The sequence below is a fragment of the Salmo salar genome, chromosome ssa14 (assembly GCF_905237065.1).
Source record: "Salmo salar chromosome ssa14, Ssal_v3.1, whole genome shotgun sequence".
In the NCBI taxonomy this organism is placed as follows: domain Eukaryota; kingdom Metazoa; phylum Chordata; class Actinopteri; order Salmoniformes; family Salmonidae; genus Salmo; species Salmo salar.
In genome coordinates, this window is record NC_059455.1 from 85,296,897 (window position 1) to 85,314,675 (window position 17,779).

Here is a 17,779-nt window from a genome sequence, read left to right on the forward strand (position 1 = left end):
GGTGGAGCAGCCTGTTAGTGAGGATGGGGTGGAGCAGCGTGTTAGTGAGGATGGGGGAGAGGGCAGCGTGTTAGTGAGGATGGGGTGGAGCAGCGTGTTAGTGAGGATGGGGTGGAGCAGCGTGTTAGTGAGGATGGGGTGGAGCAGCGTGTTAGTGAGGATGGGGGGAGAGGGCAGCGTGTTAGTGAGGATGGGCGTGGAGCAGCGTGTTAGTGAGGATGGGAGAGAGCAACGTGTTAGCGAGGATGGGGTGAAGCAGCGTGTTAGTGAGGATGGGGGAGACGGCAGCGTGTTAATGAGGATGGGGTGGAGCAGCGTGTTAGCGAGGATGGGGTGGAGCAGCGTGTTAGTGAGGATGGGGGAGAGGGCAGCGTGTTAGTGAGGATGGGGGTGGAGCAGCGTGTTAGTGAGGATGGGGGGTGGAGCAGCGTGTTAGTGAGGATGGGGGAGAGGGCAGCGTGTTAGTGAGGATGGGGGAGAGGGCAGCGTGTTAGTGAGGATGGGCGTGGAGCAGCGTGTTAGTGAGGATGGGAGAGAGCAGCGTGTTAGCGAGGATGGGGTGGAGCAGCGTGTTAGTGAGGATGGGGAGACGGCAGCGTGTTAGTGAGGATGGGGTGGAGCAGCGTGTTAGCGAGGATGGGGGGAGAGGGCAGCGTGTTAGTGGGGGTGGGGGTGGGGCAGCGTGTTAGCGAGGATGGGGTGGAGCAGCGTGTTAGTGAGGATGGGGAGAGGGCAGCGTGTTAGTGAGGATGGGGGTGGGGCAGCGTGTTAGTGAGGGTGGGGCAGCGTGTTAGTGAGGATGGGGGAGAGGGCAGCGTGTTAGTGAGGATGGGGGTGGAGCAGCATGTTAGCGAGGATGGGGGAGAGGGCAGCGTGTTAGTGAGGATGGGGGAGAGAGCAGCGTGTTAGTGAGGATGGGGGTGGGGCAGCGTGTTAGTGAGGGTGGGGCAGCGTGTTAGTGAGGATGGGGGTGGGACAGCGTGTTAGTGAGGATGGGAAAGAGCAGCGTGTTAGCGAGGATGGGGTGGAGCAGCGTGTTTCGCGAGGATGGGGTGGCGCAGCGTGTTAGCGAGGATGGGAGAGAGCAGCGTGTTAGTGAGGATGGGGGTGGGGCAGCGTGTTAGTGAGGATGGGGGAGAGGGCAGCGTGTTAGTGAGGATGGGGGAGAGGGCAGCGTGTTAGCGAGAATGGGGGAGAGGGCAGCGTGTTAGCGAGAATGGGGGAGAGGGCAGCGTGTTAGCGAGGATGGGGAGAGAGCAGCGTGTTAGCGAGGATGGGGAGAGGGCAGCGTGTTAGCGAGGATGGGAGAGAGGGCAGCGTGTTAGCGAGGATGGGGGAGAGAGCAGCGTGTTAGCGAGGATGGGGAGAGAGCAGCGTGTTAGCGAGGATGGGGGAGAGGGCAGCGTGTTAGCGAGGATGGGGAGAGGGCAGCGTGTTAGCGAGGATGGGGAGAGAGCAGCGTGTTAGCGAGGATGGGGGAGAGAGCAGCGTGTTAGCGAGGATGGGAGAGGGCAGCGTGTTAGCGAGGATGGGAGAGAGCAGCGTGTTAGCGAGGATGGGGGTGGAGCAGCGTGTTAGTGAGGATGGGAGAGAGCAGCGTGTTAGCGAGGATGGGGGTGGAGCAGCGTGTTAGTGAGGATGGGTGGTGAAGATGGTCCATTGGCCTGGAGGAAGAATAGAGCGGTGACATAAGACCTAGTAGAGATGGACAGATGCGAGGGATGAATTCCAGTGGTTGGTTGTGGGATATGGTAGAGACATTAACGCGACTGGGGGTGAAGAAAGACCATTTAAAGATGAGAAAATTATTTATATTTTATTCAGAATAGTCTATGATGATTTCAGGCTAATGCAGTATGTCAGAACATCACTGGTAACTTTTGTGGTTATAAGAATATGAAGCATTAAAAAACATCAGCATAATGGGCTGAATCCTAACCTGAAAATCCATGTGATGTACCTACTCAGATCTGTATGCACAGCGTTACAATTCTGCTGTACATGATTGGCTGATTTGAATGTCTCTCTTGCCATAATAATTCCTGACTCCATGTTCTGTGTGGTTGTAGTTCTTGGCCGTGGACACCCAGCTCCTCCTGGGCAACAAGAAGCTGGCTCTGAGTCCAGAAGAGTACATCTTTGCCGCCCTCAACCTCTACACAGACATCATCAACATCTTCCTCTACATCCTGGCTATCGTGGGCCGTTCCCGTGAGTGATGGAGCGGCGCCCTCTAGAGGAAAGGGAGAGGAAGGCAGCCAGGAGGATTGAATGATGCTCTTTTCCCCTCGCTGTCTTTTTGTATGATTTGTTCCACTTTTTGAGGTTCCCTCCAGTTTGTCTGTTACACCTCCCCGCCTTCATCCCACCTCCTTCAGGAGACGAATTGGGTGACAGAAAAAAGGGTTCTGTCACCTATTGCAGCAGGCCTGCCATAGAGTGCAGCAAAGAAGGGCACACTTTTGAAGTTATTTATTTAAAGTTCTATGTAAGTATGTTATAAGTTATTCCTTTTTTTTTACATTCCTTGTTTGTTTTTATGTATTCTGCTTGTTCTGTCCTCCTTGGCAATCTGCTTCTACTTACAGAGATATGGTATCTAACTAGTCCATCACTACAAATTCTATAGAACTCTCCTGTCCTCTGCGATTTTGGCGGTCTTCCTTGCCTTGTAGATTAAGCACTGTAGAGAGAGAGAGTGGTATGCTATCTGATGGAGAGAGCCAGGCTGTGATGCAGGCCAGCGCTTTTTAAGGAAGAAACCTTTCCTGCTATATTCTCCCCCTCTGGTGTTCCCTCGTTTTCCTGCCAATGTAAATTAACTCTGCATGGCACCTGAAACAGCTGAGATGAGCTGAATAGATTCATAAAAACCCTCCAGAGGGATACCTCTCCTAGCCTGCTTGTTACGTAGCTGTACATAGTTCTGTGTGAAATGTATATGACGCTTAGTTCCCTAACCAGCTTTCTCTAGGCATGCCCGGGGAGTGTATGGCTGTGATGCTCACTCTATCTATCTATCTATCTATCTATCTATCTATCTATCTATCTATCTATCTATCTATCTATCTATCTATCTATCTATCTATCTATCTATCTATCTATCTATCTATCTATCTATCTATCTATCTATCTATCTATCTATCTATCTATCTATCTATCTATCTATCTATCTATCTATCTATCTATCTATCTATCTATCTATCTATCTATCTATCTATCTATCTATCTATCTATCTATCTATCTATCTATCTATCTATCTATCTATCTATCTATCTATCTATCTATCTATCTATCTATCTATCTATCTATCTATCTATCTATCTATCTATCTATCTATCTATCTATCTATCTATCTATCTATCTATCTATCTATCTATCTATCTATCTATCTATCTATCTATCTATCTATCTATCTATCTATCTATCTATCTATCTATCTATCTATCTATCTATCTATCTATCTATCTATCTATCTATCTATCTATCTATCTATCTATCTATCTATCTATCTGTCTATCTATCTATCTATCTATCTATCTATCTATCTATCTATCTATCTATCTATCTATCTATCTATCTATCTATCTATCTATCTATCTATCTATCTATCTATCTATCTATCTATCTATCTATCTATCTATCTATCTATCTATCTATCTTATCTATCTATCTATCTATCTATCTATCTATCTATCTATCTATCTATCTATCTATCTATCTATCTATCTATCTATCTATCTATCTATCTATCTATCTATCTATCTATCTATCTATCTATCTATACAACGCATCGCTAACCAGTACAAAGACCAAAACTCCAATAAGATGTGAACGGCAGAGCACCCAGCTATTAATGCGAGAGCGCGCACCTCTAACCCACTCCACAAGATGTGAATGTTGTTAACATGGATGTACAACATGAATAAAAATGTATGTACAGTACCAGTCAAGTTTGGACACGCCTCCCGAGTGGCGCAGTGGTCTAAGGCACTGCATCACAGTGCTAGCTGTGCCACTAGAGATTCTGGGTTTGAGTCCAGACTCTGTCGCAACCGGCCACGACCGGGAGACCCATGGGGTGGCGCACAATTGGCCCAGCGTCATCCGGATTGGGGGGTGGGGTTTGGCCGGCAGGGATGTTCTTGTGCCATCGCGCGCTAGCGACTCCTGTGGCGGGCCGGGTGCAGTGCGTGCTGACACGGTCGCCTGGTGTACGCGTTTCCTCCGACACATTGGTGCGGCTGGCTTCCGGGTTAGGTGGGCATTGTGTCAAGTAGCAGTGCGGCTTGGTTGGGTTGTGTTTCGGAGGACGCAAGGCTCTCGACCTTCGTCTCTCCTGTGTCCGTACGGGAGTTGCAGCGATGAGACAAGACTGTAACTACCAATTGGATAACACGAAAAAGGGGTAATAAAAAATCTAATTAAAAATGTTTGGACACACCTACTCATTCAAGGGTTTTTCTTTATTTTACTATTTTCTAGATTGTTGAATAATAGTGAAGATATCAAAACTATGAAATAAGTGTTAAACAAATGAAATATATTTTAGTTTCTTCAAAGTAGCCACCTTTTAGCTTTATGACAGCTTTGCACACTCTTGGCATTCTCAACCAGCATTCTCTCATTCACCTGGAATGCTTTTCCAACAGTCTTGAAGGAGTTCCCACATATTCTGAGCACTTGTTGGCTGCTTTTTCTTCACTGCGGTCCAACTCATCCCAAACCGTCTCAGTTGGATTGAGGTCGGATGATTGCGGACGCCAGGTCATCTGATGCAGCACTCATCACTTTCCTTGGTCAAATAGCCCTTACACAGTCTGGAGGTATGTTGGGTCTTTGTCTTGTTGAAAAACAAATGATAATCCCACTAAGTGCACACCAGATGGGATGGCGTATCACTGCAGAATGCTGTGCTAGCCATGCTGGTTAAGTGTGCCTTCAATTCTAAATAAATCACAGACGGTGTCACCAGCAAAGCACCATCACACCACCTCCTCCATGCTTCACGGTGAGAACCACACATGCGGAGATCATCCGTTCACCTACTCTGCGACTTACAAACACACGGTTGGAACCAAAAATCTCACATTTAGACTCATCAGACCAAAGGACTGATTTCCACCGGTCTAATGTCCATTGCTCATGTTTCTTGGCCCGAGCAAGTCTCTTCTTCTTATTGGTGTCCTTTAGTAGTGGTTTCTTTGCAGCAATTTTACCATGAAGGCCTGATTCACGCAGTCTCCTTTGAACAGTTGATGTTGAGATGTGTCTGTTACATGAACTCTGTGAAGCATTTATTTGGGCTGTAATTTCTGAGGCTGGTAACTCTAATGAACGTATCCTCTGCAGCAGAGGTAACTCTGTGTCTTCCTTTCCTGTGTCGGTCCTCATGAGAGCCAGTTTCATCATAGCACTTGATGGTTTTGCGACTGCACTTGAAGAAGCGTTCAAAGTCCGCATTGACTGACCACCATGTATTAAAGATGGACTGTTGTTTCTCTTTGCTTATTTGAGCTGTTCTTGCCATAATATGGACTTGGCCAAATAGGGCTTTCTTCTGTATGCCACCCCTACCTTGTCACAACACAACTGATTGGCTCAAATGCATTAAGAAGGAAAGAAGTTCCACAAATTAACTTTTAACAAAGCACACCTGTTAATTGAAATGCATTCCAGGTGATTACCTCATGAAGCTGGTTGAGAGAATTCCAAGAGTGTGCAAAGCTATCGTCAAGGTAAATGGTGGGTACTTTGAAGAATCTCAAATATAAAATATATTTTGATATGTTTAACACTTTTTTGGGTACTACATGATTCCCTATGTGTTATTTCATGTCTTCACTATTATTGTACAATGTAGAAAATAGTATAAATAAATAGAAATCCTCGAATGAGTAGGAGTGTCCAAACTTTTTGGACTGGTACTGTATGTGTATATATTATTAATGGAATATTAGATGTTTTTTCCCCTTATGTTCTGAATGTTGGGAAGCTTGGTAATTGAGATGCTTTTGTATAAACTAAATGTGGAATGTCCCATTGGCTTCTTTTGGATAAATATTTTCCCTCTTACTTTTCGCTTATCCTTACTAATTCCTCATTTGTCTCTGTCTTCATGTATAGTAAATAGTAGTGTTTTTTTTTCCGTTCTCTCCATTCTTACTAATGTGAAATGTTCAGGTATTGGAATTTCGGAACACTTTTATACAGAGCTGTTACAAAAAGATCACTTTTTTTACTGACATGTAGTAGATGAACACCGAGATTGAAGGATATAAGTTATTAATTATATATTTATTGAAGTTGCTATAGAAGGCAGGGTTGCTGTGAAGTTGAAAGTAAATGAGGAGGAAACTCAACACTTTTCTGTGGTTCTGAATGATGCATGGGACGCAGAGGGGCATATTCTGTGAGGTTTCCTGCTCAAACATGGATCTGTGTAAACACTGGAAGACTTGAACGTAGAATAAGGAGAGGCTGGAAACACAGAATCACTTTGACTAGTCACTAGAGAACACATTTTTAGTTTTAACACTTCACTACTGACCAATCCGTTGATATGTTCTCCATTGAAACTATACACTAAGTTACGTCCACTAAAATGAATACAATTTTTTGAAAACCACATCAAAGTCTTAAATATCTCAGATTGAATTATAATTTGACTCTTGTTGCATGATCCTTCCCTATTGTTGCATGTGCTGTGATTTCACACTGGGCAGTGCACTAGCTGTTATTTGAGTGATGTTGAACGAAGAATAATCATAACGATAGAAGTCTTATTGTTGTGCTTTCTACGGCCCTGTTTTGATTTAATGTTTGTGTTTATCTAAGTAAATGTGTATATACACTGAGTGCTCAAAACATTAGGAACACCTTCCTAATATTGAGTTGCACCCACCCCACCTTTTGCCCTCAGAACAGCCTCAAGGTATCGAAGTGTTTTACAGGGATGCTGGCCCATGTTGTCTCCAATGCTTCCCACAGTTGTCAAGTTGGCCAGATGTGCACTGGGTGGTGGACCATTCTTGAATCACATGGGAAACTGTTGAGTGAAAAACCCAGCAGCGTTGTAGTTCTTGACACACTCAAACCAGTGTGCCTGGCAGCTACTACCATAACCCTTTCAAAAGCACTTAAATCGTTTGTCTTGCCCAAGCACCCTCTGAATGGCACACATAAACAATCCATGTCTCAATTGTCTCAAGGCTTAAAAATCCTTCTTTAACTTGTCTCCTCCCCTTTATCTATGCTGATTGAAGTGGATTTAACAGGTGACATCAATAAGGGATCATAGCTTTCATCTGGGCACACGGTCATGAAAAGAGCAGGTGTTCCTAATGTTTTGTACACTGTATAATACAACTCCTTAGTGGTTTGATGTGTATCGAGTAAATTGGGGCTTTGTAGTTATGTTTGCACTGTACATTAGCATTAAAATGAACTGAAATTGCATTCCTCTACACTACTCTGTTTTTCATTAAAAGAGCTATACACACTATTTTTTTCTGTTGTGTGTGTGTATGGTTTGAACCACTCTGATTGATGCTAAGGCTATAATAGCACTTCTTGTTTTAAAAGCTGTTTGATGTGGAAGGGGCATGTGAAGGAAATAATACTATGTGAAGAGACAGCCTTTTAAATGGTCATCTTGCCTTTTGGTGTCATAAACAACCATTGGTTCCTGCCTGTGCTTGGTAAAGATATGAGGGGGGGGGCGGCTTTCCACGACAATTTGGCGTCAACGAACAGGATCAGTAATTCCACTTGTGGAGCATCCCAGTGAAGGTCTGTGAGGGAGATATCGGTGCCGCTTTCATAAGGGAATTTCCCGTCTGAACAAAGATGTGGACCCGACCAGACTTTTATTGAGAGCTGCCCTGGGGAAAATACCTGATCTGCGAACCTCTGAGGGACATGTCTAATGAATTTCAGTAAGTCAATTTAAATTAATTTGTATTAACATTTTGTTAGAAAAAAAAAAAATGGCAGCTGTCTGTTGGCATTTATAAGAGCAGTGTCTACATGGTCTGCAGCCATTACTAATAACACGTGGTGTTATATATGTATAGGAAGTAGCGCAAGAGAACATTTGGTGTTACATATGGTGCATAGCAAGTAACAATAAGAGAATCGTTGAAAATGCAAATGGTGTAATAGGGGAGATTACCAAGTGTTTGGGAATAGTACTAAGTGGATGTGAAAGTTGTGTGAGTGTGGAAAGGATGTGTTAAGCTGATTGATAGACATTTGGATAATAAGCTGATTGATTGAAATGTGGATATTAAGAGAATTGAAATGTAGCTAGTAAGTACTGACTGAAGGAGAGCTTTCTGGAGACTAGCTCTGGTGTTAAAGAGGTGAATGAATACCCCAACCAGTTCTGTATGAGCTGAGTTTTTAGATCTATAACGTTATGTATGAAAGAAGAGAGTACTATTACTGAATATGATGTATGAATGGAACACTAGTGTATGGGAGGAATTTGTTAAAGCAATGTATTGTGTGATCGACTAATTTGCTGAACAGGAGATTTGCTCCAGCGTGAAAGCTGCGTGGTTGTGAAAGCAATGTCTTAATTTGAGGAACATTTTTAGGTTTTTCTTACAAAAAAATAAATGTTTAAAATATGGGTTATGGAAATCATAAGAGCAGGAGGGACGATCCGAGCTGGGAACCAAAGGGGCTGTGTAAAGTAATGGCTAAGAAATTTAGTAGGGGGTACTGAACCAAACAGAAGATTGGACCAAATGGACAGATGGAGATTTCCCAGCTGACGAGACACTAAGCACTGATAAACTAGAGTCTGTGAGAAGCCGACTTGAGAGAAAAGAGACAGAATAATGAAGTGAAAGTGGAATGGGACGATTTTTTTTTTTTAAATGGGGGAAGGGAAGCAGAAAATGCAAAAGATAAAACCTGTAAGAGGACTGATGGTAAAACAAGTGGAACCAGAGAAGAGGAGGATGAGAAGAAGGTACATCTGATGTACTACTATGGATGAGGCAGAGGACATCAATGAAATGGTGGTAACCATGGAAACCAAAGAGGTAGAGGCCGAGGGACCCCTGCTGGAGCTGACGGAGGGAGAGACTGGAGCTGCTACAACAGTGCGAAGTTAGGGTATTTCTCAAGAAATTGCCCTGAAGAACAACAAAACGATTGGCCTTCCCCACCTGTTGGCATGCAGGTGGACAACACATTTGGACGAAGAGGTCGTCGAGGGGGCTACCAAACATAGGATGAGGTGGAAACAGAAGAAGAAACTAATGAAGAACCAGAAGAAACCTGTCAAATGTTATAATTGACCACCTTGTCAATCCAAAACCCCCTTACTGACATTTGGACACTGGGGCCGGTGTTGAAAATGTCTGCCCTATCTGTTCTCCCTCAAAGAAAACAATGTGCATAGTTGGAGCATCTGGAATTCCCTCTGAAGAATGTTTGACCTTTCTCCTAGATATGGGGTGAGGGGAAATGGAGATGAATACCGATTTCTGTATTCATCTGCCTGCCCCAAAAATGTATTAGGAAGAGATTTGATGTGGAAAAAATTAATTTATCTGTTGCCTGTATTGAAGGATTGTCATTGGGATCGAGGGAAAATGGAATCTTACCGTGCCTAATGAACTGTTACTATGCTTGGCACTTGAATGATCAACATGTTTAGGGACAGCTGAGAGAGCGATCCCTTTCTTTACCATTGCATGCTAACTGGGAAGTGTCTGAACACCTACATTGTACTGCTGCTGTTCCCTCATGCAAAGGGGACCCTGAATACCAACAGCGATGGTTAACCTGTCTGGGCTAGGGGGCAGTATTTTCACGGCCGGATGAAAAACGTACCCAATTTAACTTCTTACATCTAGGGGTTCCGCTAGCGGAACGCCTCACCAATATCCAATGGAAGAACGTGGCGCGAAATACAAAAACCTCAAAAATGCAATAATTTCAATTTTTCAAACATACGACTATTTTACACCATTTTAAAGACAAGACTCTCGTTAATCTAACCACATTGTCCGATTTCAAAAAGGCTTTACAGCGAAAGCAAAACATTAGATTATGTTAGGAGAGTACATAGCCAAAAACAATCACAGCCATTTTCCAAGCAAGCATATATGTCACAAAAACCCAAAACACAGCTAAATGAAGCACTAACCTTTGATGATCTTCATCAGATGACACTCCTAGGACATTATGTTATACAATACATGCATGTTTTGTTCAATCAAGTTCATATTTATATCCAAAAACAGCTTTTTACATTGGCATGTGATGTTCAAAACATGCATTCCCACCCAAAACTTCTGGTGAATTTACTAAATTACTCATCATAAACGTTGACAAAATACATAACAATTATTTAAAGAATTATAGATACAGAACTCCTTTATGCAATCGCTATGTCAGATTTTAAATTAGCTTTTCGGTGAAAGCACATTTTGCAATATTCTGAGTACATAGCTCAGCCATCACGGCTAGCTATTTTGACACCCGCCAAGTTCAGGGCTCACTAAACTCAGAATTAGTATTAGAAAAATTGTATTACCTTTGCTGATCTTCGTCAGAATGCACTCCCAGGACTGCTACTTCCACAAGAAATGTTGTTTTTGTTCCAAATAATCCATAGTTATGTCCAAATACCTCCGTTTTGTTTGTGGGTTCAGGTCACTATCCAAAGGGTAACGCGCGAGCGCATTACGAAACAAAAAAAAAAATGTTCCATTACCGTACTTAGAAGCATGTCAAACGCTGTTTAAAATCAATTTTTGTGGCATTTTTCTCGTAAAATAGCGATAATATTCCAACCTGACAATAGTGTATTCATTCAAAGAGGAAAAGAAAAAACAGCATGGTCGCGTGAATGCGCATATCCAATCTCTTTGTCACCAGGCAGACCACTGACAAACTGAGTTACTATACTCTGCCCAGAGACACAAGATGCCTCAATCCGCTTTCTGAAGGCTTTAGAGAGCCAATGGAAGCCTTAGAAAGTGCTACGTAACCCCACAGATACTGTAGTTTCGAAAGGGACTAGAAAGAAGAACTACAAATTCTCAGACAGGCCACTTCCTGCTTGGAATCTTCTCAGGTTTTTGCCTGCCATATGAGTTCTGTTATACTCACAGACACCATTCAAACAGTTTTAGAAACGTCAGAGTGTTTTCTATCCAAATCTACTAATAATATGCATATTCTCGTTTCTGGGCAAGAGTAGTAACCAGTTTAAATCGGGTACGTTTTTTATCCTGCTGTGAAAATACTGCCCCCTAGCCCAGACAGGTTAAAGGTTTTGTTCACATCGGCTTCCGAGAGCATTATCAAACAGTCATCCAGAACAGCTGGTGCTCTCGTGCATGCTTCAGTGTTGCTTGCCACGAAGCGAGCACAAAAGGCATTTAGCTCATCTGTCAGGCTCACATCACTGGGCAGCTTGCGTCTGGGTTTCCCTTTGTAGTCCATAATAGTTTTCAAGCCCTGTCACATCCGACAAGCGTCAGAGCCGGTGTAGTAGGATTCAATCTTAATCCTGTATTGACGCTTTTCTTGTTTGATGGTTCATCTGAGGGCATAGCGGGAGTTCTTATAAGCGTCCAGATTAGTCTCCCACTCCTTGAAAGCGGCAGCTCTAGCCTTTAGCTCAATGCGGATGTTGCCTGTAATCCATGGCTTCTGGTTGGGATATGTACGTACAGTCACTGTGGGGACGACGTCATCGATGCACTTATTGATGAAGCCAATGACTGATGTGGTGTATTCCTCAATGCCAATGATGTGTCCACTTAATAAATCTTCTTAAGGATAGCCCCCTTTTTTTCAATTTTCGCCTAAATGACATCTAACTGCATGTAGCTCAGGCCCTGAAGCAAGGATATGCATATTCTCGGTACCATTTGAAAGGAAACACTTTAAGTTTGTGGAAATGTGAATTAAATGTAGGAGAATATAACACAATAGATCTGGTGGAAGAAAATACAAAGAAAAAAACAGTCTTTTTCTACGACCATTTTTTAAATGCAAGAGAAAGGTCACAGTTCTTGCCATCACTCTGGTTGTAATTCCGATAGTGTCCACAAGATGACAGCAGTGTATGTGCAACATTTCAGATGGATAACTTGAAGTATGAGTGAACTACAAGACTTTTAGTGTGAAGTCCCCAGGTACATTTGGGCAAATTGTGAAGGAGACATTCGCATTCATATAACATTTTTCTGCAAGAATATCGTCAAATCTGTATACTTGGACCTTGATTTAGCTTTCCAAGTAGTAGTAGCCATATTATAAGTTCAATATTTGCAAAACAACCAGTTTTCATAACTTTATAACTCTGAGTATCCTTATTTTTGTCCAAAATGAAAAGGCATGCTGTCGTACAAGGTTAGTAGCTACATTTTACGACATATACATGGTTTCCGGATGCTCCCGTAAAGCCCAGCTCATTGGCTATCTAGCTAGCTTTGTTTGACCCCAATTGGTGCTTATTTGACAAAGATACAGTCATTCAAGTGTTGACCGCCCGCATCATTAGCGTGCCATGAAGGCCTCGCTCTTTGACCAAATATGGTGTCTTATAGGATATACTACACCCTTAATGATATAGTGAAGTCTTGTTACCTTCTAGGATCTCTGAGGAATACATACGAACGTTTATTGTGAGATTTTCACAGATTCCTTTCTTTGCAAATTGAACGAGTGGAAATACAAAATCGATTGTGCATGCTATATGGACCTTTTTAGGATATGAAAACGACACTTCATGTTATCTCTGGGACCCTTGGATGATAAATCAGAGCAAGATTTCAGAATATAAGTACACATTTCACCTTCAGAGGTGAATTTATCAAACCTATTGCGGTGAAAAAAAGTGTTTTGTTGTTAGGAGCTCTCATCAAACAATAGCATGGATTTTTTTTCGCAGTAATAGCTATTATAAATTGGACAGTGCAGTTATATTAACAAGAATTTAAGCTTTCAGATGATATAAGACACTTAAATGTACCGAGATTTGTTGTTTCTCTAAAATCTGAGGTCTTGACATAATTTACATGATTTACAACTGTCCTGTTGACAGAACACCGATAACAGTGGTAACGTGCTGTCTCGCTACACAGGAAGGTAGCAAAAACACTCACAAGCCAACATGAAACAGCAGCCACATTCAGAAAATGATTTATATGTACATTACTTTTAATAATAATCCCTTGACCTTGCTATCTAATGAGCACATTCACGTGATACTAAAATTGGGGATCACACCACATTTAACTCCCTGAGGACAGATTTAGCAAAACTGCAACCCCAGACAATCATTGAACGCTGTAAGACATTTCAGCTCACAGCTTTGGGCTATGAACCCTTTCTGTTTTAGGGGAGCTCAGTAGAATAGAAATCCTAGGGCTCTAGAATGTTATCAGACAACAATAATTACTTAGTTACCATAACAACCTATTGTTGTCAATTTACTGTCTTCCATCTTCCACTGTAGGAGGCAGAAGGTTTAGGTATTTGGTTTCAGAACATGTATTTTTGACTAAAACATGCATAACAACGAGTGTGAGTATTTTGCATGATACACTCTTTACACTAAAATAACACTGTAGTGCAACTTTCAATTATTGACATTGTGTTTTCTCTCATGTAACCCTCTCCATTTAGCCTGTTAGCACCATGACTATCGGGATTTTTGGCACGTGGGACCATCAGTTCAACGCCACTGAGCAAGCACTCACAGACAAGATCAAGAACAACCCTTGCTATCCATTCACTACAGTGAAGGACGGTAAGAGATCTATCGTTGACGTCTCTCATTTCTATTTAACTGTTCTTTTATTGCTATCTCAAATTATTTTGTTTCAGTTGATTTTTTTTCAAATGGTCCTTTGGTTGGTTTTCTGGTTGATGGTGATATGATTTGTTGCAGTGTTTGTTCTTGAATACCTGCATGAAAACATCTGGAAAGGTTCACTGCTACTGATCGCCTCCACCATTGGAACTGCCTGTTACATGAACATGGAGTTTGGGGTGTGTAAGTGCTCCCATGAGGAATAGGCACACAACCTGAAATTGCCCGACATGCTATTTCACATCTCACATGTTTAGTTTTCCTTTTGTGAGCAGTTATAAATCTCATAACATTAACTGTTGTCCTAGTCCTTTCTTCAGTTGTTCTCCCTTCGACTGACCTTTACCATAACCTTTAAGCTTACCTCTTCCTGGTTCAGGACCATCACAAGTATACTGGGTTCCTGGTGTTCAGCATGTGTCTCTCTCTGTGGCTGGTCTGTTCCGGGGCCTTCCGCCGGCGCCTGGTGATCGATCACAAGAAGAAGGAGTACCGCTACTACATCCACACACACCTACGCCACAGGGGCCCCTTGCACCAGATCTACATACGCATGATAGCGCAGAAGAGTGGTGAGGTCCTAGTACTGTTACTCTTTTCTGTCAGTGGGGAATTGTGATCCTTCATTCATATCAGTCATGGGCTATTGGTGCTCAGATAATCAAAACAAAAGTGAAGAGATAGTTTGAATGGATGTCCAGCAAAAGGACTGATTTAAGTCTCAAGGCATTGCAGGCTAATGTTCATGACATAATTTCAGGACAGGTACTGCTGATGTACAAGCTGATGCTGAATGGATACAAGATTGATGAGAGGGAACTCAGTGGCTTCTCAGAGAAATATGAGGTATCATTGCTGAGTAGAATTACTATTGCCACTAGATGACGAAGTGTCTGAGTAGGATTGCTGATCTAGGATCTGTCCATATAATGCTATTCATGATGATCTAGAAGGCAAAACTGATCCTAGATATGGGCCCTGGCCTGCTTCTCATCAACCAATCATATTTTTTTGTAAACATCTGACCATAATGTAGTATGTGGTCTATATCACTGCCCATTCCATTCCCTTGCTCATCCACTTCTATTACAGAATATTTTTATATTTATTTCACAGCTCTTGGAGTGCCAGGGCAGGAGGATAGCGACGAAACTCAACCTCAATTACTTTGACTACCAGGACACTTCTAAACGCCACCTTGTCATCCACAGGCCCAAAATCATCCTGTCTGCTAACAATGATCGCAACAATCCACCTGTCTGAGGATGAGGAAGTTCCTCTGTGATCAATCACGTGGTGCTGTCAGTGTCCCTGCCATGTTGCCTTTACCCTATCCATATTCCATAAACAGACCAAATTTAAATATTGTGTTTCTAACTGTAATCAAATGTCTCTGCATGTCTTTTTCATGATAGTTTTCTGAAATATCTCTTGAAATCTTTGATTTGGTCTTCGACAACCAAGTCTATCAAATCATGTTGCCATCCCTAATATTCTGCTTCCACTGTGACTGCTCTTTCCACATTGCAACATAGAACAGTAAGAATCCTTTAACACCAACACAGTTCTTGAGAATGTAAGAATGAAACTAACAATGTTTTACTAGCCAGATCCCGCCTTCCTTCTAGAATGACCCAATGAAAATACAGAAACAGACATTCACGTAAATTAACAGGGCCAGTGTGTATATCGCAGCGCGTTCTAAGGCACTGCATCTCAGTGCTTGAGGCGTCACTACAGACACCCTGGTTCGAATCCAGGCTGTATCACATCTGGCCGTGATTGGGAGTCCCAGCTGTGCACAATTGGCACAGCGTCGTCCGGGGTAAGCCGTCATTGTAAATACGAATTTGTTCTAAACTGACTTGCCTAGCTAAATAAAGGTTATAAAAAATATATATAATCAGGGTTGCCATGTTCGTGATTTTCTAGCCAATTGGGCTACTTTGAAAACGATGTCGCTGGTGAAAATCTATTTGTGGGGGCAGAGTTTTGGAATACTTCTAAATTGCACTGCGGCCGCCATGGCATTTATCTTAAAAATCTATTAATACAGTATATTTCATTGTGACCTGCTGCTGCTGACTATCAGGCAGTGACTAGGCTGTTAGAGTGAGTGGTGTGGAGGGGGAGGGCCAGAGGGGTGTGTGTGTGCGTTGAGAGCACTGGTTGTGATAGTGCTGCTGCAGAGGCAGCACTATCACCGCGACAGAGCTACACGTCATGACAACTTTTTACCAGTTGTAGGTAGGCTATTTAGATATGTCTTTATGGAGACATCCTTTTTCCATAAAACATATTAGCGCGTTAGAACTTACATAACGGCAACAAAGCATTGGAAAACGACTTCATCTGCATTGTTTGGGGTTTTAGGCTGGGTTCCTGTATAGCACTTTGTGACATCTGCTGATGTAAAAAAGGGCTTTATAAATACATTTGATTGATTGAGATACATTCTAAATTGCATTCTAATGTCGGCTTTTCTCATGGATAACCGTATCAAGCTAAGGGTTTTACTCATGCTCAGTTCTAGGGTTTGAAATTGAAGTTATGGAACTTCCTCGCGTGCTTCTGTTATGGGGAAAAAGTCCACAATGAAAATGACATTAAATGTGGAGAATGATAGGGGACATTTGCATTTGTTGGCCATCAAGTAGGGTATTAATTGATATGGCATTGTAGGGTATAGCCTACCATTTGATACAATACATGTGTTGAATTTACGATGTCAATGGAGTCATTGCAAATCAATTTGTGCCACTTGTGCAGCCCACCTGGAGCTGGTAAACGGTTTTAATAAATTGCCTATAACTCAGATTATTGTTGTAGCCTTGTGTTATTATGCCATTGTTAATGGCCATATTTGGTTAATTCATTTGGAAGTCATCAATTGTGATCATGGTCACAGCTCTATCGCAAATGTATCATTCTCCACATTTAATGCCAGTTTTTGTGGACTTTTCCCTGAAATTAGATGTCTGCCTGACAGGGGCTATAGGCTACCTGCATCTAGCTCAGCAAACCATTGCAAAGTTGAATTGCAATTATAAACCCAGATTTTAGTCAATAGCCTATGCCTATTGAAATAAAAAGACTCCCAATCACGCCCGGATGTGATAAAGCCTGGATTCAAACCAGGGACTGTAGTGTCGCCTCTTGCACTGAGATGCAGTGCCTTAGACCGCTGCGCCACTCAGGAGCCCAGCCAAGATAACGCAAGAGTGACTTCGGGACAAGTCTCTGAATGTCCTTGAGTGGCCCAGCCAGAGCCTGGACTTGAACCCGATCGAAAATTCCTGGAGAGACCTGAAAATAGCTGTGGAGAGGCTCTCCATCCAACTTGACAGTGCTTGAGAGGACCTGCAGAGAAGAATGGGAGAAACTCCCCAAATACAGGTGCGCCAAGCTTTTAGCTTCATACCCAAGAAGACTTGAGGCTGTAATAACTGCCAAAGGTGCTTTAACAAAGTACTGAGTAAAGGGTCTGAATTGTTATGTAAATGTGATATTTCCGTTTTTTTATTTGATAAAATGTCTAAAAACCTCTTTTTGCTTTGTCATTATGGGGTGTGGTTTTTTTAATTGATGAAGGAAGAAAACTATTTCATACATTTTTTAATAAGGCTGTAACTTAACAAAATGTGGAAAAAGTCAAGGGGTCTGAATACTTTCCGAATTCACTGTATATGGCCAATATACCACAGCTAAGGGCTATGTCTTAGAACAACCCTTCGCTGTGGTATATTGGCCATATACCACACCTCCTCGGGCCTTATTGCTTAATCATAACAGTCAAAACAAATTAAATCAACATCAATTGACGGAAAATGATCTGGAGAGTTTAGTATGTGTGATTTATCTTCTCTCTTGCGACATATTCTTAAACTTGCAATAATTATTCTTTTGGTGGAAAACCGAATTTTGCTTCT

At 42.3% G+C, this 17,779-nt stretch overlaps 2 protein-coding genes across 3 annotated transcripts in view; both read left to right on the plus strand.

Annotated features, from left to right (window-relative positions):
* Nucleotides 1-3,133, plus strand: part of LOC106570485 (protein lifeguard 1) — a 43,797-nt gene extending 40,664 nt beyond the window's left edge. Inside the window, exon 8 of one of the 2 annotated variants that reach the window (XM_045694899.1) lies at nt 2,070-3,133. In XM_045694899.1, coding sequence (XP_045550855.1) covers nt 2,070-2,219 — 150 coding nt within the window. In that variant the 3' untranslated portion in view covers nt 2,220-3,133. The remainder of the gene's footprint in view (nt 1-2,069) is intronic. The other variant, XM_014142886.2, reaches the window with a different exon arrangement.
* Nucleotides 3,134-13,139: 10,006 nt separating this feature from the next.
* LOC106570497 (transmembrane protein 249) lies at nt 13,140-17,064 on the plus strand. The gene is made up of 6 exons (XM_014142901.2): nt 13,140-13,561; nt 13,664-13,787; nt 13,929-14,029; nt 14,230-14,422; nt 14,611-14,696; nt 14,967-17,064. The coding sequence occupies exons 2-6, from the start codon at nt 13,676-13,678 to the stop codon at nt 15,111-15,113; spliced, it is 639 nt and encodes a 212-aa protein (XP_013998376.1). The 5' UTR covers nt 13,140-13,561; nt 13,664-13,675; the 3' UTR covers nt 15,114-17,064.
* Nucleotides 17,065-17,779: the final 715 nt, after the last annotated feature.

Coding starts and splice junctions, on each gene's coding strand:
- LOC106570497 (XM_014142901.2), top strand. CDS start 13,676: ATGACTATCGGGATTTTTGGCACGTGGGACCATCAGTTCAACGCCACT. Junction 13,788..13,928: donor ATTCACTACAGTGAAGGACG/GTAAGAGATCTA, acceptor GATTTGTTGCAG/TGTTTGTTCTTGAATACCTG. Junction 14,030..14,229: donor ACATGAACATGGAGTTTGGG/GTGTGTAAGTGC, acceptor TTCCTGGTTCAG/GACCATCACAAGTATACTGG.